The sequence below is a fragment of the Populus nigra genome, chromosome 6, assembly GCF_951802175.1.
Source record: "Populus nigra chromosome 6, ddPopNigr1.1, whole genome shotgun sequence".
Lineage (NCBI taxonomy): Eukaryota > Viridiplantae > Streptophyta > Magnoliopsida > Malpighiales > Salicaceae > Populus > Populus nigra.
This window is the reverse complement of record NC_084857.1, coordinates 10,813,120-10,837,029: the sequence shown is the minus strand read 5'-3', so window position 1 is coordinate 10,837,029 and position 23,910 is coordinate 10,813,120. Positions and strand designations below refer to the sequence as shown.

Genomic DNA, 23,910 nt, shown 5'->3' with positions numbered 1-23,910 from the left:
AAATTTAGACAAGTTTTTATGTAACAATGGCAACAAAACATATATTGCTTATAATTTATTTGTATAAAGCTTTTTATATTTAGAGGTAATTTTTGTAAGATATATATATATATATGTTTATTTTTTTAAAAAAATTAAATATGTGGATGTTTAGTTGTATCAACGGCACTATATAACTATATTAGAAGAAGATCGCAAGATGATGAGGTTTTTTCCAAGTATGATTGCAATTCCAATTTCATTCCAGATGACTTTTTACCTGATATTATACCTCGCTCAGCTATTTAAGGATCGCAGAGGCCTTCACGTATGGAATTTGTACGCGATAAAATTGCAAATAGTTTGTTTTATATATGTGTGTGTGTGTCCTTTTAGATAATTTTACAATTAAACCTCATACAAAAAGCATATTAACCAAACATAAGAAACAATTTTTTTTCAACCATAATTTCAACCGCAGTTTTAACCAAACACATCAAAATTTAAAATAAACCTCACAAAAAACATTTTTTATTAAACTGTTTTTTTTAAATCACAACCATAAAAAGCAATCACAATACCAAATAGAATCTAAGCATACTACTACTTTTAGCGAATCAAGAAAACACGAGCACGGATTAAAAAACAGAGGAATCTATCAATATGTTTTTATATATTATATCATTTCTTTATTATATTCTTTTTTCTTAGATGATTGTATCTTTTAATTTGTTTATTGTAAATAAATACAATTATAATTACAATAAACTCTAAATATTATGAAAAACATGGTAGCAAAATCACTTTTAGTGCTATTATATTTTATTTTATTGTGGACTCACTGTGGTAAAAAAATATTATTCTCATTTTTTTTGGGTAAATAACTAGGACAGAACTAATGAGCGTCAAATACAGGGATTTAAATATAGGTAAATTAGATCACATATTGATATTTTTTTTATTTTTTTTTTATTTACGTGGGGTGTCCGGGTCAGCTTACGCGCACCACGACTATTCCCCACGGCCCGCTGGACATCCTGCAAGCCTAAGAGCAAGTAAGGCACCGCGGGGGTGACAGACGTACACACGAGGCTATTATCACGTCCATCCAGTGCTAGTAAATATATTTTTTTATTTGAAGGGTGCCGTTGAAATTATAACTTGTTGCCTCTGTGACCTCGAATTTCAAAGGAAATAATTGATGAAAAGATGTAATAAAAATTTGAATAAATTAATTGATTTGTTTTTTCAGAAGAGTGCCGTTTATTTATTAATAAATGGGGATAGATTTCAATTGATCGGATCAAAAGGCACATCATCATCGTTGTTTTTCAAAGATGGAGTGTCCGCGCGTGTCATGAAACGGTTTTTAAATTATTTAGTTAATCAAAACACTAATCCTCACATTAATCGACCAACCATAATACCAATCACACAAGGAAAGCTAATAAAGAAATTCAACTGTCAGGTCTCCTTTCGATTAAAAAAAAATGATTACATTCCCTCAAATGGAACACGCACTGATTTCGTTGCTCCCTCGTCGTTAAAATTGAGTTCATCTCTAACAAGAACAAAAATGTGTTCATTTAATGAAAGGTAACAACTCTATTTTTAAGATTCAAATCGGAAACATTAATAAACCTAGATTGCAATCTTCTTGTGTTTTACAATAACGAGAAACCGAGACTACGAAGATTAAGACATAACAAGATCAGCATTGCAGCCATGCAAGTAAAAATGGCATTACATGCTATATCATGATTTTGACCTCAGAGAAAGGCCCGTTTCCACTTTCTTAATTTCAAAGATGAGCATCCTCCACATCTTGAGGACAAACATTTCAGCTTCATCATCTAATATAGCCTGAAGCATCTCCAGCATTTGAGATGCCTTCACATGTTCCTGAGTACTCGATACAATATAATCAACCAACGTGGTTTCTTCCTCTCCCAAGAACTCTGTGATCTTCTTTGATATCCAAGGTCTCATTCTCTCATGAAGCTCATGCTGTGAAGGTGCAGAACAAAACAATAGGAAAACATCATAAAGCATGAAGTCGTAGGCATGGTAGTAAAAACTGAGCGGATAGTTAAAGAAATATTTGACACAACTTATTCCAAAGCAGTAAGAACTGAGCAACAGTGCGTAAACAGGGTTGCTCACCTTGTCATACACAGCCCAATTTATCTCATATAAGAATAGCTCCTCCTTGGTTTTTGGGATCATATCAATCAATTGCTTCGCATCCAAAAGCTTCTGTTTATCTGGTGTCTTGACTTTATCCAGTCCATGATCTCGGTTCCGGTCCCTGTCCCTGTCCCGTTCAGGAACCTTCTCTTTGTTATCATCTCTGTTTCGATTAATGTTGTCCTCGTTACGGTCCCTATCCCGCTGGCTAGACCTATCATGAGACCGTCTGCTCCTTTCTCGCTCTACATCAGGCTTCTCCTCTTTGGGAGCAACATTTGATATTCGCTTTGCAAATTCTGCAGCAGCAACAAGATTTGGTGGCTGTGCTCCAGAAACAGCAGGTTGGACAGCCTGGAGCTCCTCAGTTGAATAATCAATGGGAACCAGTGGCCTCATCTTCTTCTCCTTACGTGCATCATCATCCTCCTCTTCATGGAAAACAGACGGGACAGCAGCTCGTTTTCCAGAGCCAACTAAACCAAAGCCCAACTTTCTTGCAGGAGCACTACCATTATGTCGTGTATCTGGTTCAGCCATTAATGCCATGTTTGATTCATCACCATTACCATTTTGTAATACCTCATCACCTGCCATGCAAAGCATACCACATTCAAAACATTGGAGAAGTTTCACTTTTTTCCAATAAGGGGTGTTGGGGAACAACACGCAACATTAGGGGGGAAAACCAAGAAACAAATACACAAAGTTTACCTGCATGGTTTTCATTACCAGAATCACCATCATAGTCTTTTTCAATGGCCTCATCTTTACTTTCAACAATAGGTCCTTCCGCCAGACTGGTCATTTCACTTTCATTCAAGACATGTCCAGACAAGAGTTTCAATTCATCTTTCTGTTTCTCCTGAAGCTTTTCTTCCTCGTCTCTCCTCTTGGACTCGGCAATTTCTTCCTCTTCTTTGAGCCTATCAGCCAAGTCATCCTCCTTCTCCCGTAGTCTCTTCCTTCGTCTATCCTCTAAAGCACTTCTACGCCACCTTTTTCTCGAATCATCATCTTCATCTTCCTCGTCATGAAGTATCTCCTTCCTTCGTTTGCGTTCTCTTTCCTTATCCCTCTCCTTCTCATACTGCCTCTGTTTCTCCTTCTCTCTCTCCCTATACTCCCAATCTCTGAGGCGTTCTTCATACTCACGCTCAGCTTCCTCGATCTTCCTTCTTTGCTCCCTCTCTTTCCTAACACGCTCTCGTTCTGTTTCCCTTTCATATCTTTCAATTTCTCGTTCTTTTTCCCGTTTTAGATCTCGTTCTCTGTCTCTATCTCTGCTTCTCCTGTCATACCCTCTACTCCTATCAGGTGAGCTCGTTTCAGGCCTGTCCTGTTCGCTTGCAGCTTTATTGTCACTGCTTGTTTCGTCATCATTTTTTCCTTCAACTACATCCGCATAATCATAAACATCAGCAATTAACAGTAGAGGTTTGAAAAACTACCATCACAACAGACCAATAAAAGTAAAATGATAATGTATCACTGTTAACACTCACCACTTCTCATTATGTCTGCATCGGTGTCACCATCTCTTGATTTAGATGGCAATTCCAAATTTGAATTCCCAGAACCATCTGCGGGTGCTAGTGAAGGTGGCGGAGGGGGAGGTAGAGGTTTGGTCTTTAACCTCTCTTCTATCATGCTAGTAAGCTTCTCTATAGCCTCTCGGTCACCTGCCTTGTCTTCATCAGTCACAATACCAAAGTTAGCAAGGTCATGATTTTCTTTGTTCCCTTTGTCACTATCATTGTTTGAGTCCTCAACGGAGGATTTGGAAAATTCACCCTTCTTGTCATCAATGCCTGTTCCATCCTCCTTGCCAGTATCTGCTACTTGAGTCTCTTTCAAATTCTTTGAGTTTTCAGTTTTCTTTTCGACATACCGCTCCAGATATTCTTTGGTTGCTTGATTAACATTTAACTGTCAATCATGGAATAGAAAGAACAATGATCATAGATTCATATACTAATAATTAGTTAAAAAAAATACAAAAGAACATGCAGAAAGATAGCAAATGATTAATGCATCCACTACTTCTTATGAGTGATTCCTTAAACAACCGCAATATGCATGCTACACTACACTTTTATTTTCTAGTCACTATGGTACCTATTCCCCTTGTAATAAAATGAAAATGGTGTTCAAGAGTGCTTCAAAGACTTGCAAGGTCTATCATCCAGAACAAGCTAGTCTACAAATTAGGTTCAAATTCCAGATTTATGTTTAAATGAGGTTGCAATCAATGATTACTTGCCTCTCCCAAATTAAATTTCTAAACTTATTTCATCTCTGCTAGCAAATTTTCCTTTTAACTTTTAATCTTGGTTTTGATCAAGCAAGCTTAAAATGAACCAGTAATTCCTCAAGGATGGAGAAAATTTACATTACTAGAAAGCCAAACAGTTAACTTTTGCATCTTATCCTCGTGAAATTCCATTGAAATACTGCCTACCAAACTTGATGCTGAAAATTTCACGATTTAAAACCTCCTATTCACAGGGGAAGAAGCAAAGGACCCTTAGTATCTTGTTAGCCAGGGATTTTATTATAATAAAACTCAATTACATCTCTACCTAAGAGCAGAAAAGTTTAATTGAAAGAGATACCAAATATTGAAAGTCCGATCATCGCCATTCATCTCATAATCAATTGTGTGTCTAAAATTTAACAACAGAGAAAAAATTGAGAACCCTACATACCATTAGTTCTTGCCCATCAATGTTAAATTTAGTCAGTAGTCGTAATGCTCGGAGAACCCCTTCAGCAGATTCAAATTCACAAAATCCAAAACCTCTAGGAGTTCCATTAGCAGGATCTTGAGGACGTTTCCAACTCTTGACAGGTCCACAAAACTTCACAAAGTGCAAAACCAAAATTTTGTCAAAATTAAAGCTTCATTTGAACCAGACAAGGCTATGGGTAAAGCAAAAGGAAGCCTGATTGTAAAGCATATATAGATAGAAATAATGTAATTGATGACATACCTGAAGGAGGGACATCATAAAATCATTTTCCACGGATGGTGCTATCTTGCCAATATAAACTGTGGTTTGTGGTTTCTCAGCTGGTGTCACAGAAGGAATTACTGGCCTGATAATTGGGTACATAACTGGGCGAACACCGGGAATCCCAGGAACAAGGGGTCGAGGCACTGCTGGAACCACACTAAGTGCTCCAGGAGGGCGTGGAGGAAACAAGGGGCGAACCATTGCTGGATATGGGGAGGGGTAGCGCATAATTCCTGCAAAAATTGAAAATAAACATCTATGCAGACACATCAGAGCAGGTCTTCAAATGAAATACAATAATAAACATCGATCTGACCATTAAACATATGAGCAAATAATTTTAAAAGAATAATCAAGTGTTGTTACCACACAATAAAAGCATATTAGAGATGGCACCACAGGCATCAACTATCACCAGCTGAACAGATAACCTGAGGGAAACATAAAGAAAAATAGGATGGAGTTCATAAACATGGACTTGTGAAGTGGGCTTACCTCATGCATCCCCTTGCAAGGTAGTAGTCTTTTAAAATCATCACATGCACCAAATGTGGGATTTTGACGTGGAGTAACATGAGATTGGGAACATCTCATGGGTAAAATGGAAGTAATAACACACAACTAGACTGTTATACTATTTGCAATTTTAGTTTATCATCATTGTTAGTTGTTCAAGGAACGCAGGTAAACAACAAAAGAATAACGAGAGAGAGAGAGAGAGGGGAAGAAAGAGAAAGAAAAGGATTGATGGTAAATTGGAAGAATTGTGATACCTTAGAACACAAAGCCAAGGAGCACTCAGTTGGTATCATGTTCTGCTGCTGGCAATTCATAGACAGACCCATGAAATGGAAAGAATCCTTATAACTACCAGAACTAAAATAAAATGACATATGATGGTTAATACCAAATTTTAGGCTTTCATTTTGAACTGTTTATTCCAAAGAAAACAATCAAACGAAATATGTGCATACCAAAAAAGGAGTTGTAGAAGGTGATGGATGTTGTCTCACTCAGTCTTAAAGAGCAATTCGAAGCCTTCCAACTTTTCTTACCGTATTCAATCAAAGACCACTGTAGGAGGAAAACATCCCGTCATCATCGATGTCCCTATTTGGGGTTTGGTTTCTAAATTCCTCCACTACCCTCTTTCAACCCTAACACACTCATCCCCATATAACTACCATAACTATTAATTAATTACCCTAATTTATGATCCACGGATTTAACTCAAATCTAATCATCATCAAAAATTCAAATAACACAATTCAATTTAACAGAAGCAACAGTGATATCTAATTATTAAACGACGAGACAGACGGGCAGATTATGAAAAAAAACTAAAGAAAAGAAAGGATAAGAGGGAGAGGAGGAATAACCCACCAGGTGGGGGAGCGATATTCCCCTGATAACCATTGGGAATGGGCGCGTAGTGTGGTCTCGGGGCCTGAACACCTGGCTGAACCTGATACGGCGGCATCATGGGGGGGACGCCAACGCTAGGGTTTTGATAAAATTGTGCAGCAGCAGGGGGGGGAGCAGAAACTGGACGGAATGAGGGAGCCAGCTGCGGAGGCGGCGCGTAGGAGGTTATCGCCGGTGTGGGTGTCCTTGTGGCATCGGGCTGGGGTGTAGGGTTACTGTTGTTATTTAGGGGTTCAGTTTTTAAGGAATTGGGGTCTAGAATACCGGGAGCGAGAGAGGGAGATGAGGAAGAATCCTCCGCCATGGAGAGAGCGAGCGTGTGTGAGAGAGAGATCTGTTATGGCAGTGATGTTCTCTCCTCTTTATTTTCTTTTATATATAGCGTGTACGCCCTAGATAGAGAGAGATGAGTAGGAGAATGAGCGAGTGGAGAAGTAAAACAAGGCAGGCTCCAGAGGAAGGAAGAGCATGATGTCCTTTTACGAGCCCGACTCTCCTCTATATACTGGCGGATTATTTCCATTGGAATCCGCATACATCATTGCAAAAGTTAAAACTTAAAACCCCTTTGAAAAATACTATTCACTCGCCTGTTTGCATTAACACATTTACACAGATGCTATAAAAGTGTGGTGTTTTTACTGTCTCGTCTCTACACTGTGGATCGAAGAGACGTTCTACACTGGATATGCACAGTAGAATTTCTCAGCTTCGCAGGCGTGGGGGTATTGTTATCTTTTAAGTAAAAAAACCCTTTGATTGAAAAAATTGAAGCCTTGTGCGTGGGTTTGTTTTGGTATTTTTCTAAGGTTACAATTAAAACACAAATTTACCCTTATAAATGATAAAACATCAGTTTATGCATTTAGGGGTGTTTTTGTCTTTTACATTTATTTATTTGTTATATCTATATATTAATAAAGAGCATTTTTAGTAATTTTATATTGATTTTGACAATACAAGTAACATATTGACCTTCAAAGGTAAAAAGTCATAAACTTTGGTGCAGAGGGCTTAGAAATTTCAAATTTTTTTGGATGAACAAAGAAATTACTCCAACAAAGAAATTACTCCATTACTCTAACTATTCAAATTTATTGACATTAGTTTTAGGGGTTTGATTGTTATTTTCTCGTATTTTTTCTATTATTATTGTTTAGTTATGGGAGCATTTTTGTTTTTTTACAAGCTAATTACCAGTGAAATTACTTATTTATCCTTGCTATTCAAATTTTCTAGCATTTGATTAAAGGTCTTGGTTGTGATTTCTTAATGGTTTGTTGGCCGTTATTGTCTAGTCATTAGGGCATTTTTAGTCTTGTTCAAATTGAGAGAGAGAGGCTCATATGTGTTAGTCGCTTTGCTGTCTTCGGACAATACATGTAGATGATTTTGGTGGTGAAAATCATCATTTTGTCGCATTATATGATTCGCCTCGACGTCATCTGTCTCTCTAGAGGGCGTGTGTATGGTGGTTATGGCTGGCTTGGCTCCAATTTACACTTTTTTTTTCTCTTTCTCTTTCTTTCTTGTATTGGGTGTTAGCCATACAAAAAATTATATAAGCCCTTCAATTTCTTTTTCTTTTGATTAAGTCTTTTTTTTTTCTTAATTGTAATTGTTCTATTTACATTGATTATTTATAGTTTGATTTTATTTCTGATTTCAACTCGAGTGGTTTGATTTTGTTATTGTTTTTTATCAAATTTGGTTATTGTTCTTTTAATTGCTATTTTTTTATTTCTGAATCATTTTCTTGGTTGAATTTTTTTTTTTCAATTCCATCCCTGAACAGTTATTTTTAGTTATTTTTCATGTATAACTAAAATCCTTTTTCAATTTTATTTTTTCAATATTTGATTGATTTAGAATTGAGATTCATGATTTTTTAAAATATGATTAATATTCCAAGTCCTTTTGCTAAATTGATTTTTATTTTCAATTTCACCTTTTAATCAAATATAAAAATTCTTTTGTATTTTAATTTTGATCTAGGTTCTTTTAATTGCTACTTTTTTCTTAATCTTTTTATACAATCAAATTTATTTTTTCTTTTTTCAATATTTGATTTGATTGACTAAGAATTGAGTTTCATGTTTTTTCTAAATATGATGCTTCGTGTTTAATGATCTCGATCACTTGTTTGAAAAGTTAATATATGTAATTTTATGTTGTTATTTTTTTTTGTATTTAAAATTTCCCATGTTTAATTCACTTGCTTGAAAAGATAACAATTATAACTTTATATTGTTGTTTTTTCCTGGTATTTAACATTTCCCATATTTAATTCATGATTTTTCACAGTGCTTTTAATTGCTTTGTTTTTCTGTAAGATCACCGAATCAGCTTTGCGTGTATTAAAAATAAATAAATTCGTGGGCTTCAAGCTTTGAAACAAAAAGTTATGGAATGAAATAAACTTTTTTGAGCCAAGAGTTAATTTCTTCAAATATAATTGCTTTACGTTAAGTAAAACAAGTAGGAACTAAAAAAACAAAGATTAAATAGGTTTAAAAATATTTTGATATGCTGATATTAAAAATAATTTTTTTAAAATAAAAAAGTATTATTTTAATATATTTCTAAAAAAATAAATATTCTAAACCGTAATCCTTACTACATTTTCAAATAATTCAAATAAACTGTGTCCAAAGCTCATGTAATCTGTTTGAAGTTTTTAATATTTTCTTAGCATGCGCATTGTTCAATTGTTTATTTTCAATGACTTGATTTAAATTATTCATAAATAGGAAAATTATAAAATAAAAATAAATTTATATGAAGGTTGATGTTTTAAAGTTAAATTAGTTCACTTTTTATCAGTAAAACGTGTTCAAGAAAATCTAGTCCTGTTATGATAAAAATCATGTGCATGGCGCTAAAATTTCTCGCAATTCTTGGCAGTAGATTTACGGGGGAAGCAAAACCTATATTTATCCGCCGTACCAACTCCTCCAAGAATAATAATTTAAAATATATAAAAAATTAACTTATCAGAATTTAAGTTTCTTCTTTAAAAATTATTAATTATTAACTCAAGTATTATAAATTTTAGAATCAATAAAAATTTACATATCATTAATTTTAGAATTTTAAAATTATCCAAACACTCATAATTAATAATAATTTTTTTTTTTAAAAAAAACTGGAAATAAAGCGTTGATTTCCAGATGGTTTTAGAGGCATGGCGTGAAATCATGAGACTCGTGTATTTGTTTATGGTCGAGTCCGATAATTAAATTCGCGTGATAATTTATCATCAGCCAGGGTTGAATTTTGGAAATGCTGCAAGAAAAATACTTTTTTATGAACGCAACCAGTCCAGGTGCAAGTAGCTGCTGAAGATTCGATTTTGAGAAAATTAAGATTAAACTTAATTTGAAAATACTCTTGTCATTAAGACTAGAAATATATTATTTTAATTCGAGATCTACTTTCTCTCTGCTTGTGCACGCTTTTGTCCACGAGGAGGCTCAACTGTCCGGGCTGCGCAATCGAGGGCAGCTCTCTAGTTCCTGAATAACCTTGTAGCCACGGAGATAAGAGACTGGTTCTGTTTAATCGAAGAAAACCACCATCGGGTGCCGACGATAAGTATTAAAATAATATTTATTTATTTATTTAAAATTATTTTTAATATTAACATATTAAAATAATTTATTAACATAATTTTTTTTAAAAAAATTAATTTTATCCAACCCTGTTTAAAAGATAATACCAAACATGAGCTAAATTAAAACTGCATGCCAGTAAAATCATTCTTTATAACGCAGAACTTGTTAATAGTAATTATGTTTTGCGTGTATGACATGATTTATGATTTCAGTCCGAGTCTGGAAGATGTGATTTAGGTAATTTTGGTTATTATGGTAATTATTTTTTTTAAATAATTTTTATTTAGAAATAAATTAAAATTTTAAAATTTTATTTTTAATATTAATATACTAAAAAGATTAAAAACACAAAAAAAACAATTCATTTTTTCTCAAAAACATGATACCATCATAAAAACAAACATTACTATTACATTAGTGATGTAGCAGCTAACACTACTTTGATTTCGGATGTTATAGATAAAATGGGTAATTACAAAAAAAAAATAAAAAAATTAATCCATGTAATCTTGTTTTTACTTTTATTTTCCATATACTTTTATAAATTATATTTTATACCACGAGCTAATCTAAAAATTTAAAATAGACAAAATAATCAAACCACTCTAGTGTATAATATAACATAAATACCACAAATCTTTTCCCTCTTTCTTCTACAGTGGCCACCGCCCTTTTCTCTTTTCTTCTCGCCATCAACCACCACTGGAAGCTCAGTGGTGTCAAATTAGGCATCTACAAATTGACGCATATCTGATCCCTCACCAACCACCACCATTTCTAACCCCAACTCACTCATTCCCTGGCTCTGTCATATTATAAATCCTAAAAATTTTCCAGGCTACCAATTCTGCCATTCTCGCTTTTATTTTCAGGGGTTTTCACTCTCAATCAACAATGGATGTAAAGGAGATATGTTGAGAGGGGTTCAAATCTTACGCAATAAGAACAGCAGTACAAGGATTCAGCATATTTTTCAGTGCAGTTACGAGGCTAAACAGGTTGGGCAAGTCGAATATTTTAGATTCAATTTGTTTTGTTTTGGGTATGACTAACTTGTAGTGAGTTGGGTTTGCGGGTTTGGTGAAGAATTGCAAGTTGGTTTTGCTAGATTAAGGGTTTAGAATCTGTGAGTTTGGTGAAAAATTACTAAATTAATTGGTTTGCTAAATTAAGGGCATGTTTCCTTGGTGTTCTAGTTCAACGGGTCATGTTTTTTTTTTTGTTTCTATATTAAATATAATGCTGCAAAAAAAAAAAATGATTTGACTGAATAAGATGAGAGGGTTATTCAAGACCCAGCAAATCACAGTGAAGTTCTAGAGGCTTGTCCGGAGAATTTGTAGCTGCACGTGTGTTGCATAAGCTGGTCGTCGCTACAATGTTGCACGGTCGTTTTTGTGATGTAAAAGTTTTTTTTTATTTTAAATTTTTTTTTTGTATTTTTAAAATTATTTTGATATTAAAAATAAATTTTAAAAATATAAAAAATATTATAGTAACAGCTATATTAATAACTAATCAAGAGCATGGACTTGAAAGTGCCGAGAAAATAGCCATACAGGGGGTAGAAAATAGTTTAAAATTCAGCACACGTAACAACTATTTAATTATGAAGGGTGTAGCTTAACTAGTCAGGTTTTAAGTTTGTTTTTTAGAGGTCACCAGTTCGAGTATCACAAATCTTAGGGCCACTAAAAACTTATCTAGTTGTTAATTTCAGGATCTTTAGAGATTAATTGAGGTGCGTGTGATCTAATCCGGACACCTATAATTATATAAAAAAACTTGAGACCTAGCTAATTTAGAGTTGAAATTAAATCAAGTTTAAAAAAATAAAAAAAAATAAAAATTCAAGTGATCTAGTCAAATAATTTATTGATATTTGTTTTATAAAACAACATTATTTTATTTTAAAAAAATTAAAAATGAATTCAAGATAACCCAATACACCAATCAAGACTTATTTGGCATTGAGTTTTGGAAATATTTTTGAAAAAAATTGAATTTGAATTTTATTTTTTTGTTTTAAATTAATATATTTTTAATATTTTCAGATTATTTTGATAGGATGATGTCAAAAATAATTTTTTAAAAATAAAAAAATATTATTTTAATATATTTTAAAATAAAAAATACTTTGAAAAACAACATCTAGTTCAATACCACACTCTACAGAATCCTGTTTCCGTGCATTCGATGTCACGTGTCAAAGATTTATACATCGTGTATAAGAAAATTACATGTGAAAAAGAAAAAAATTCCGTGCATTCGATGTCACGTGTCAAAGATTTATACATCGTGTATAAGAAAATTACATGTGAAAAAGAAAAAAAATGAAAGAAAAAGCCAAACTTGGAATATTAAAGGAAATTCAGAGAAAATCCGGTTCGTTGACGGCTAAATTAAATCATAATTATTTTTCTATAATTTAAATTTTATTTATCCCTTAACCCTTTAAGAAAGTGACGTGTAACGGAGGAAGCCTTGTTGGCTGGTGCTTGTTTATGCGAACAATTTCCACGCGTCGCTGCAGTTGGGCATGAAGTGAGTGCGTAGTGTCCTTGTAGCAGAAGAAGAAGAGCTGTGAAACTATAGACAAGTGGAGGGGAGGAGCAGTTGAAAGAATCCCACACTATCAAGCTCCGTATCATCAATGGTATGGCGCCAAAGCGAAAGAAAAGTCCTTCAATCGATCCCCAGGGAATTTTCTCTGGAATGGTTGTGTTTTTGGTCGAAACTGGAGTCCAGTCACGTCGCTTACAGGTTTCCTTTTTTCTTTTTTTTGTGTGTGATTAAAAGTAGTGCTAAGGAGGATTTGATGTAGTGTTGAATTGTTAATATCGTAGATTTGGAAGCAGAAGCTGGTCCAAATGGGTGCTACTACTGAGGAGCGCTTATCAAAGAAAGTCACTCATGTTTTTGCTATTAATTCACAGGCCCTTCTCCAACAATTGGATGGACAACTTCTAAAACGCTTTAAACCAGTGAGTTTATTTCTTCAAATGTCTTTCAGAGTGCCATTTCCCCCCCACTACTTGCTCTTGTAAAACTAACTTGACGCTTTGAATTACTCTGTCAAAGTATCCAATGATTTCTTGTTAATGCACCAATTGTTTGTGCTTGTGAGTTTCTGTTCGTTCAATGGTTGTTGCCCCTTAGGCCTTAGGGTAATTTTTTATGTGCATTTTACCAATCGATATTAATTCACCTGTTTAGAATTATGTTTGATGGCACTGTTATGTTTTGATGAAACGACTTGGTGAAGGTGGATTAGAGGTTTGAATCCTACAAATTCAATGTTAGAAGAGAGATTTCCCATTTTTCTGTCTGGTGATTTCAAGGTTTAATTAATTAATTTCAATATTTTTCTTGCAGAGGGTTCTCCTCTATCAATGGCTAGAGGACAGTTTGAGATCAGGGGAGAAAGTTTCCGAGGATCAATATCATCTTCTAGTTGACATGGAAGGAGAGAATACAAAAGACAAGTCTTTGGTTTTGAAATTAGTCAATGAGAACACTTCCAGTGCCGATGAACTGTCACCTCACAATGAAAAGATCAAATCTGATGTGAAGAAATTCAAATCAGATGCAGAAAATAAAGGTTCGTTCGAGGTGCCAAATAGTCCTGGAAGTTCTGACAGCTCACCTCTCTCACAAACCCTTACCAATCCAATACCCTCCAGTACTCTGCATTCGGATGTAAGACTTGCTTAGAATTACTTTTAAGATTTGTACATGGCATCTCAGTTATTTTTCCCTGCCTTGTCCATGCCCAGGCAACCAATTTTTTTTTCTCCAACTAGTTTGACACCTAGGGCACATGGGGGAATTGTCAACGATCCACAGTATATTAATACATTGCATGCTAATCAGGTGTAAAACGTGCTTAGAATTACTTTTAAGATTGGTACATGGCATCTCAGTTATATTTCTTTGCCTGTCCATGCACACGCAATCAATTTTTTTTTTCTCCAACTAGTTTGGCACCTATGGCACATGGGGGAAGTGTCAACGATCCCCAGATATTGATAAATCGCATGCTAATCAGGTTTGTTGTTGCAGTTATCTTTGCCTTACAGTCCACCTGATTTAAACAGGAGCATAACTGAGATATTTGGAAAACTCATCAACATATACAGGGGTGAGACTTCATTTTCCCTCTTTATACATCCTGACCACAATACATTTTTCCTGTTACTACTTTTTTGGGTCTGAAGTGACAGTGTTTACTTTTCCATGGAAAAGCTTTGGGTGACGATAGAAGGTCATTCAGCTATTACAAGGCTATTCCTGTTGTTGAGAAGTTGCCATTTAAAATTGAGAGTGCAGACCAGGTCAAAGATTTGCCTGGCATAGGAAAGTCAATGCAGGATCATGTAAGGGCTCATTTCTGTTCAAATTACTATGTCCACATCTCTTCCCTTGATTAGCTTTGTTGCTTGTCTTATAGTGTCACTAGCTGTCTTGATTTATTGTTATCTCTTCTCACTGTTCAAACATGATATGCATGTGGTAACTTGTTTTTCCTGTAATGCGAATGTTCTATGTGTGAAAATCTGTCACTGGGAATCATATTTGTTGGGTCCTGAATCTCATGATGCCATGTGGTTTGCAAAACATTGCTGTGGAAAAATCTGGGTTTCAAGGGCCTCTGTTATTAAAGCAGCATTTGCCCATGAACAACAGTTTCTTCTTCTTCTTCTTCTTATTTTTTCATCTTCTAATCACCCTCAGAAGATTATGGGTGCCATTGGGTGTATGCAGATCCAGGAGATAGTCACTACTGGGAAATTATCCAAGTTGGAGCACTTTGAGACAGATGAAAAGGTATTCTGGATATTTCTCTGGAAATTGCAATCCCACATTGCACATACGTTTTTTTTGTTCTATTATATTCGTCTATGTGGAGATGGTGTCCTGCTTACCTTCATCACATTTATTCTCTTGCTTTGAGCACTTTCAATTAACAATTTTCAGGTACGGACGATTAGTTTATTTGGGGAAGTTTGGGGTATTGGTCCAGCCACGGCCCTAAAATTTTATGAGAAGGGTCATCGCACGCTAGAGGATCTGAAGAATGAAGATTCACTGACACATTCACAGAAGTTAGGATTAAAATATTTTGATGATATTAAGACGAGGATTCCACGCCATGAGGTGCGATATCCTGCTTGCTCCTATGATTTATATTGTGTTTGGAACTTGTTTTGCCCAGGAAACTCTTAATAATTGTGAATGTGCAGGTTCAAGAAATGGAACTATTGCTACAGAAAACTGGTGAAGAGATTTTACCTGGGGTGAGCTCTTTTATGCCATGAACTAATTTATGAAAGAATCCAAAAGGACCCAAGAAGTTGTTTGAGTTGTGAAGGCCCATTCTGTTTTGTGGGACATTTGCTTTTACCACCATTTTGCAGTATTTGATGTGAACCAAAAGACTGTAGCCTCAATTTGATGCTAAGGAGCTTGGGTTCTTGAGTGAGTTTCATAGAATCTTAGAAAGCCAGTCATATTTTTCTTCCGGAGGATGGCTTAAGACTGGGCTTTGATTTTTTTGGGTACAGGAGTATAGTAACCGTGCTTGACTAGGTGTTTTGAATGAGTTGAATCATTAGAGGACCTAAATTCTTATCTATTTAATGGCATAGCCAAGTTTAGAGGTCTGGATATTTTTTTAGAATCTGGATGATTCTTGATTGACATATAGTGTACAAAAACTTACGTCATACGAAAGGCCAAAGCCAGACAGATACTGGTGGATCTGTGGAGATTTGCTCTGACATGGATCAATAAATTTCTTTGAGAACTATACCTTAAGGCTTGAGGCATTAGTCTCATGGTCTCACCATTTAAATAGACTTTGACATGTTGCTTAATGTTTTAAATACCTGTCTTGAAGGTCGACATTTTATGTGGAGGATCATATAGACGCGGAAAAGCTTCTTGTGGCGATTTGGACATCGTGATTACGCACCCTGATGGGAAAAGGTGAAAATCTGTTTTTTTAGTTTCTTCTCTGTGCTCATGTTTGTGTGGGCATGCTCATATCTCGCCCTATAGTTTAATTCATAACAAAAATGTATTCAAGTGGTTAAAAAATTTGCTTTAAGCAAAATTCTTTTGTAGCGATATCTTTTAAAAAAAAAACTTTATTGTTGTATCCAGTGCTAAATTTCTTCCCTTGAAGAAAAAGGTTAAAAAACGACTTTTGCTAAGCAAGTTTTTCACTGAATTTAAAAGTCATTTACAGATTCAAGTTGAAATGTAATTTCCATTCAAACAAATTCTAAATGATTATGTTTTGGCTTTGAGTTGATGGTCAGAATTAAAAAGAAAATGTTAAAATCAATGGTTGTGAAATGCACTCTAAAGTCTCTTTCCTTTGTATTTCAGTCATAAAGGTTTTCTAACAAGATATGTGAAGCGTTTAAAGGATATGAAATTCCTAAGAGAGGATTTGATTTTCAGTACTCACAGCGAGGAGGTAATTAATCTTAACTTTGTTAGGCTTACTTGTCTTCGTTATCTTACATAAGATATGAAAGTTTGTTTTATCTTTGTTTTCTTACCTAAGATATTGAAAGCCCCCCTTTTCTCCCCATAAACTGTGAATCTTGAGTTCAGAACTTTGTTCCTGTAATTCAGTTCAGCTGTCTAGATGTGGATATCTTTGGTCTCTATCAGCAAAAGCATTAAGATTTCCAGAGATATAGATGGCCCCCTTAAATTATCTAAATTGTGACTCTGACAGGCTATGAGTTTATAAAGGGTATTTTCAAGTTAGATTTTAATCTTTCCAGTGAGTTGCCATGTTAATTGTTTATGAGAACCATCAAGGGATGTTTGAGGCAGAATGTTCAAGATTCCAAGACATCTGTTGCGTTGTTAGAAGCTGTTAAGCTTGATTTTTTAAGTGATGTGCCAGCAGCCAACTAATTGAAATTGGCTGGCCCCTTCAATTTCAGTTGCAGCTGGCCTTTCAGTTTTTGAATGCCCAAAGCTTCAAACTAGTTCATTGACTTATAGTTGATGAATTGTTATACAGTGAACTAAAACAATAAGTTAACATTTAAGTTTTCCCTTCCCTTTATCTTTTCTATGACTTCTTATCAAGAAAGGAGGAAGCTCAAAATTGATGGGGAAAACAATTTTTCTGGGCTCCATTGTGTTTTCAATTGTTTCCTCTTGATCGATTCTTTTATCATTTGCAACATGTTATAATGTGCACAGGGTACTGATTCAGGTGTTGACACATATTTCGGGCTTTGCACATATCCTGGGCGAGAACTGCGGCACCGAATAGACTTTAAGGTAACAGGATGATTAATTTATTACTTATTTTGTAGAATCAGCTATTTCATTAGATTGTGCAGGAGTTGGTCAAATTTTTTTTTCGGAGTGCTCCTTTTAATCTTGCTGTTTAATTTTTGATTGTTATATAAATGCGATCGACTTGGTTGTGTTCTGTTTTATAGGTTTATCCAAGGGACATTTATGCTTTTGGTCTAGTAGCATGGACAGGGAATGATGTATTAAACAGGAGGTATGTTTTTACTAGCCGAGAGTGGTCCAAACCCCCCATCCCCAATAAATAAAATAATAAGAAAAAAATGGAAGTTTTCCTGGCTTGGGTATTTCCTAATGGTGGCAGGTTTCGTGGTATTCTCTTTTTTGGGTTTTGGGATGAGGAACATAGTATGGCCTTGCTCTGTTTTTTTTGCTGCTTGCACGATCCTGCGGCATGCCTGGTTGCAGGGGAGGGCAGAACTAGGGGGTGCAAGCCGGAGCCCCCTCTCCCTCCCAAAGCTCAAAATGGTTCCTGAAGTTTAGTAGTTATTTCATATAAGTTTTATAGTTTTATATATAATTGCTCTTTTAAATAAAAAAGTTACATTTTAATCCATAATCTACCACTTTTGTGTACAGTTTTTTTGTGTGTAAATGATTGAGTCTTTCGGCTCTTCCAACTTTAGATTCTTTGCTCCGCACTTGCTTGGTTGTAGAGAAATGCTAGTCTTTAGAAACAAGTACACTTCACGGAAATTGCTGTGGTATAGGATACTTGTCTTTTCTTTTTGTTGCGTCATGCTCCCGGTGCTTTTAGGGAGTTTCCTTGGCTGATATTCAGCAGGATTGGTCTGCTCATTTATGATATTCCTTTTGCTTTCATTATTTGGAGGATGACTTGCTCTCTTTTTTATGTCAGTTCATAAAATTTTCTTTCATCTAAAAAAATACAACCAGGTCGAGTTTTTTAAGTTCTTCAAAATCATTTTCATATTGAGTCTTCCTGAATCACCACATGGCTTCGAAATGCTTTTGGTACTACTCAATTTTACTTGTTACCATTTCAACAGCCACAGAATAATTTTTTTTATTTTTTTGGAGAGAAGTTCACAGAATGAATTTAGTCTGGAATCGGTACCGATAACTTGCAAATAAATTTTGTTGAATTTCTCTGTTTCATGCTCTTTTGTGAGAGATTGAACCTCTATTGTTATGAACATATCATCATTTGGCAGTTGTATCTGAATGCAGGCTGAGACTGCTAGCAGAATCCAAAGGATATCGGCTTGATGATACTGGATTATTTCCAGCTACCCAGGCTTCAGGTGGCAAGCGAGTAAGTTGGAGATTTGTGGTATCTTCCTCATCTCTTGAGACTTCGGAGGTTTAATTAGGCGGTATGTTTCAATTTTATTGCAGGGTGCAAGAGCTAGTGCAAGTCTGAGATTTGACAATGAAAAGGAGGTGTTTGATTTCCTAGGCTTTCCTTGGCTTGAACCGCATCAAAGAAATCAATGAAATGCATAGTTTGTGTGAGCTTGCTACTCAGAGACCAAATAGCAGGCCTTGTTTGGGAGCCAACAAGTTCTTTCTTGCACTGTAATATAGCAAAACCTGGCTCATTTATGCTCTTCTTTCTTTTGTCAACAGCGGCAACAGTAGGACTCTGGTTTGACCTTGAAGCCTTGTAAATGGTGTTCCAGCTCAAACAAATGGTTTCAGTCTCATACAGGCTGGCGTATGTAAAGCTTCCGAATCACTAACGAAAACACCAAAAGTCCGAATGACGGTTTTTATTCGTGTTGCCACACTAATTTGCTTGTCAGCTTGGGAAGTGACGTTTTAGAAGCTGCTGGCCAATGTTTTTTTGAAATTAATTTTTTTTTAGTGTTTTTAGATTGTTTTAATGTGTTGATATTAAAAATAAATTTTAAAAATTAAAAAATTATTATTTTAATATATTTCTAAATAAAAATATTTTAAAAAGTAATTATTATTATAAATACTAAATTTGTACAGGTCCCTATCTCTGTTTTATTGTTGTATTCAGATTCTTTGGAATAGAAGAGATTACATTCACTAGGATCATTTTCAATAAATAGAGAGAATCACTAGATTCATTTAAGTTTGTAAAAAAAAAAAATCCAAATTCAATTTTATCTGAGATGATAAATAAAGTTGTTAATTCGTTACAAGAATATGGACAAGTATACCCTGCATGTGAATCCGTTGTAGTTTAGGTATTTAAATTATTTTAAGACATCAATTTTATTTATTTTTTCTTCTATGAGAAATGTGAAATGAACAAGAAACAATCTAGTGCCCTTTTTTCCTTAGTGATTTAGGGCAACCATTTTAACAATTAAAGCTTATATAAAAAAATATCAAGACATACTCACTGTAGAAATACATTTTACTGCAACAGCGAAAGAAAAATTTCCAAACAGGTTTTCGTTTGGGCAAGGACAATCTTGTCTCCTGAAGATACAACATTTAAAATCAGTGTGCCGACAGGAAAAAAAGTGTGCTAATAGCTCCATCCATAACATGCATATAACAGCACGAGGCAAAAAGGGTCTCTGATTTCTTGACAGCTTGTTTTTTTTTTTTTTTTTTTGAATATTTGTCTCGTTATTAACAGGGAGGGGGAGAGAAGAGGACAATGGCAGAGGCAGAGGCAGGAGAGGCATCATGCAAGATCGTTGAAACTAAGCAATTTGATTCTGTATATTATATACTCACTTTCTTACCCTTTATGCTTTACAAACCAGATTCATATAACCAAACATGTTGTTTTTCCTCTGAACATGTTTTTCAGAAAGCATCAGATATTTGGTGCAATGAATCACTGCTGAAATGCATCTGCACTATTTATTTGATGACATTCCTCTGAACATGTTTTTCAGGAAGCATCAGATATTTGGTGCAATGAATCGCTAATGACATCGGAATGACGGTACCGGAAAAGTCAGCAGGGCACTGGCATGACACCGTGCATGTTTCGTGGATTTGCAGACATAATTATCATAATGCAGCGAGATACTGGTAAAGAGTTGAGCGAGTTTAAAAATATCAGTCTCGGCGATGTAGACCTCTAATATTTAACCTTGTAAGTGTAACTGCATTAATTCAAAAGCTTAGAGACCATGATAGATCTTCATGACTCCATTGGAGTGAATTGTTTGAAAGTCAAAGTGAATCATTTGAAAGCCTTTTGGTGGAAGGCAATAAGATTGATGAATGGTTGTTTCAAACATTCCCATGAAGGACGGTTTTCCCCGAATTAAGAACTTTATTTCATACAATATTTTGTCTTTAATTTTTCTCACGAGATTTCTAATATATTTTTAAAACATTAAATGTTGTTTAGCAAGTGCTGGTCCAAGGGATTGTCATGTGTTAGATGGAGGAATTCTTCATAGTAAGAGATTACTGTTAAAAAAAACACAATCCATCTTCATTAATTAGTTGCTAGTTTAGTTTGAGTTTTGATTTGGGTGATTGTTGTTGATGGCTTTCAAATAAAATGAGATTTAATTTCTTTACATATATTTCTTTCTCTTTAGGAGAGAAAAAGAGAGAAACTATAGGATTTTTAGGTTTTTCTCTGTCATTTTCTCCATGGAAACCTATTAGGAGGGGTGCTTTCGAAAAATCATATTGTTTAGGGTGAAGAATCTGATATTTTTATTTAGGGGGCTACTTGTTTTCTCGGTAAAGTTCAGGGGGTTTCTTAAAATTTGGCCGATTAAAAAGAGAAAAGGCGCTCGAGGGAGGAAAAAAAGAAAAAAACATAACAAGCGAGACCATAGCAAAACCTCCTCGAGACAAGGAGTGAGAGAGAAGAAGATAAGGCAGGCGGGCGATGGCTTCTTGCAGCAAAGCTCTCTTTTCTTCAAAATTAGATATATGCTCTCCTTTCTCTTCTCGTCCTCCTCTTTCACTCCTCCCCAACTTTTCTCCTTCTTTTTCTTCAACTACTTTCTTTGCATTCGGTCAGTTAAAAGAAATAAGTCTAAGATACTCCTCTGATCTACAACCCTCCACCCCAATCATCAACAAAGCACAGACACAGCCAAGAAGGCACATTTGCAGAGCAGCTGAATACAAATTCCCAGACCCAATTCCCGAATTCGCTGTTGCTGTAAGTTCAATACCAATCATTCTTGCTGCCTTTTCTTTTGTGTGTTGGATAATATTAAACCTGTGCTGCGCCGTGTTTTAATTTCACGTTTTGGTTCAGGAGACAGAAAAGTTCAAGACCCATCTGTCCAAAAAGCTTACCAAGAAAGATATTTACGGAGACTCGCTTGAAGAAGTTGTAGGAATCTGCACTGAGGTAGTTTACTTAATCTCTCTCCTAATCTCGCCCAATCGCTCTCCTCGGAGAGAGTGAAAAAATCACGTGCAGTCTTTTTGGTAACTGTATATAAATTGTTTCATATTTGAAGCTCGTTACCCTGTTTTAGGTTTTAGTGCTTTTAATTCCCTTTGCCTTTTACCATTTCAAGCTAAGTGCTAGAAGTTTGCTACTTATATGTTGGATAAATTTTGGTATAAGGTTAATACAACTCCTTGGAAAATCTGTTCTTTTGATTTTTTGTGGGCTCGACGTAGACAATAGATGTAGCCAGCATTGATGTTGCTGCATAGACTCAATTTAAACAACTTGCAAGCACAACTGCTTGTCCAGCATCTACAGCAAAGCACGCATTATTTTTTCATTGTATTTTTTTCGTCAAGATATATTTTGGAGGCTGAATTTACCACGACTAATAGATGCAGCTGGCATTGATCCTAACATAGAGTGTAAAACAATTTTTTTGGTTTTTGAATGGAGTTTAGAATTTTATGTTTACTACTCTTTTTGTGTTTGAATGTAATAAAAGTGTTCGCATATGCTTGGGTGAGCGGATGGATGTAGAGTAGGCTGGCAGCACAATTGCTTAAGATTTTTTCCACCATGAGGTGTCTGAGAATGTGGTAGCGGATGAATGTAGAGTAGGTTGGCAGCACAACTGTTTAAGATTTTCTTCACTAAGAGGTGTCTAAAAGTATGATAACGGTTGTGATTCAAAGTGTTTTTCGCTTGGAAATGCATCAAAATAATGTTTTTTTATTTTTTTAAAATTATTTTTGATATCGACGCATCAAAATGATCAGAATATATATATAAAGAATTAATTTTAAGTAAAAAATAAGAAAAAATTTCAAATCTTTGGGAAATATGATCTATTATAAGTTTAAGTTGCTTTAGATTCTCCATTTTGTAAGTATAATATCAAAGTCTTGCTTGTATGCTGCGTGATTCTCTATTGTCCTGTTATCATACCTGGAACGTAATTTTCTCAACTGGTTTAGTTGGGGGCATTGGAATGCCTTAGACCCTAGTAATAATAGAAAGTTTGGAACAGCAACACAATAAACTGTTCTACTTTCTATTTATAACTTTTGTAGTTTTAGTTTGCATTTACAGCTGATGTCCGCAGAGATAAGCCAGGTTTCTCAGGTTGTTAACATCTTAAAAGAAGGGGGGGAAATTGTGGGATAGAAAAGGAACGAGAAAACAATGAACTCAGATAGGAATAACAATTGGATGATCAAATTCGAGCTCATGAGATATTAAATTTATCTATATATGCGTGTGCCAATTCATACCCTTCTACTATCAATCCACTGTGTGTTGTGATGTAATGACTTGTAAATAGGAGTTTCTTTTATCATTCACTTACACATGCACATATGTCTATAAAGTGTTGCTAACGGTGTTCTCCACTGATGATTGCTTACAGATATTCAGTACCTTCTTGCATGCAGAGTACGGTGGTCCTGGAACTCTGTTGGTCACACCTTTTATTGATATGGCTGATACTGTGAATGAGCAGGGGTTACCTGGAGGACCTGAAGCTGCACGTGTAGCTGTCAAATGGGCCCAAGCTCATGTTGACAATGACTGGAAAGAATGGACTGGTGGTGACAGTAATTAACAGAATGGTTACCAAACTCAATTCAATTAGGTTTTTTGATTGTCAACGTTGTTTGAAAGAGCTCATTGAGCAGCCTGGATCGTTATCTCTGAACCTGTTGAGGTGAAGCATGACCATGTTTTGTAGGAGAGCAGATTAGTGGGATGATTTTGTGTTGTCAATGTAGGGAATAAGCATCATGTGCAGGGCCTTTTATTAGAAGAAACTAATTGGAGCTTCTAAATTTTTGTAGGATTGTTGGAAGATGACTATCCCATCATCTTCTGCTTCACAGTTCTCATTTCAAGTGCATTCATTGTGCTGTTTTCCCCTCAGAATATCAAAACCTGTGTTTATTTCGCAACTCAACTTTAGTGTCCGTGTAAGCAAAAAATGCTAGTATGATTTTGATCATCAAGATTAGTATGTTTCTTT

General features: G+C 35.1%; 3 protein-coding genes across 16 annotated transcripts; 2 read left to right on the top strand and 1 right to left on the bottom strand.

Annotated features, from left to right (window-relative positions):
• Positions 1 to 1,541: 1,541 nt before the first annotated feature.
• Positions 1,542 to 7,134, bottom strand: LOC133697452 (RNA-binding motif protein 25-like). 8 transcript variants are annotated; one of them, XM_062120007.1, is made up of 8 exons: positions 6,567 to 6,708; positions 6,158 to 6,257; positions 5,160 to 6,004; positions 4,875 to 5,027; positions 3,672 to 4,095; positions 2,881 to 3,561; positions 2,143 to 2,756; positions 1,542 to 1,986 (listed from the first exon to the last, which is right to left on the bottom strand). In XM_062120007.1, the coding sequence occupies exons 3-8, from the start codon at positions 5,451 to 5,453 to the stop codon at positions 1,735 to 1,737; spliced, it is 2,418 nt and encodes an 805-aa protein (XP_061975991.1). In that variant the 5' UTR covers positions 5,454 to 6,004; positions 6,158 to 6,257; positions 6,567 to 6,708; the 3' UTR covers positions 1,542 to 1,734. The 8 variants fall into 8 exon arrangements, with proteins under 8 accessions (XP_061975991.1, XP_061975986.1, XP_061975987.1 ...); XM_062120002.1 differs by lacking the exon at positions 6,158 to 6,257 and having other exon boundaries at positions 5,160 to 5,416; positions 6,567 to 7,134; XM_062120003.1 differs by lacking the exon at positions 6,158 to 6,257 and having other exon boundaries at positions 2,899 to 3,561; positions 5,160 to 5,416; positions 6,567 to 7,134.
• A 3,707-nt stretch (positions 7,135 to 10,841) lies between these two features.
• On the top strand, positions 10,842 to 19,357 carry LOC133697481 (DNA polymerase lambda). Of its 7 annotated transcripts, none has more exons than XM_062120062.1 (15): positions 10,842 to 11,220; positions 12,756 to 12,985; positions 13,069 to 13,206; positions 13,598 to 13,921; positions 14,285 to 14,363; positions 14,468 to 14,598; positions 14,957 to 15,049; positions 15,200 to 15,379; positions 15,466 to 15,519; positions 16,122 to 16,210; positions 16,616 to 16,706; positions 17,453 to 17,533; positions 17,698 to 17,765; positions 18,761 to 18,845; positions 18,929 to 19,357. In XM_062120062.1, exons 2-15 carry the CDS (start codon positions 12,881 to 12,883, stop codon positions 19,025 to 19,027), a joined length of 1,617 nt encoding a protein of 538 aa, XP_061976046.1. In that variant the 5' UTR covers positions 10,842 to 11,220; positions 12,756 to 12,880; the 3' UTR covers positions 19,028 to 19,357. The 7 variants fall into 7 exon arrangements, 6 of the variants coding, with proteins under 6 accessions (XP_061976046.1, XP_061976045.1, XP_061976044.1 ...); XM_062120061.1 differs by having other exon boundaries at positions 12,705 to 12,985; XM_062120060.1 differs by having other exon boundaries at positions 12,686 to 12,985.
• Positions 19,358 to 21,278: 1,921 nt separating this feature from the next.
• Positions 21,279 to 23,844, top strand: LOC133697482 (protein PLASTID REDOX INSENSITIVE 2, chloroplastic). The gene is made up of 3 exons (XM_062120067.1): positions 21,279 to 21,653; positions 21,753 to 21,848; positions 23,302 to 23,844. The coding sequence occupies exons 1-3, from the start codon at positions 21,375 to 21,377 to the stop codon at positions 23,494 to 23,496; spliced, it is 570 nt and encodes a 189-aa protein (XP_061976051.1). The 5' UTR covers positions 21,279 to 21,374; the 3' UTR covers positions 23,497 to 23,844.
• Positions 23,845 to 23,910: the final 66 nt, after the last annotated feature.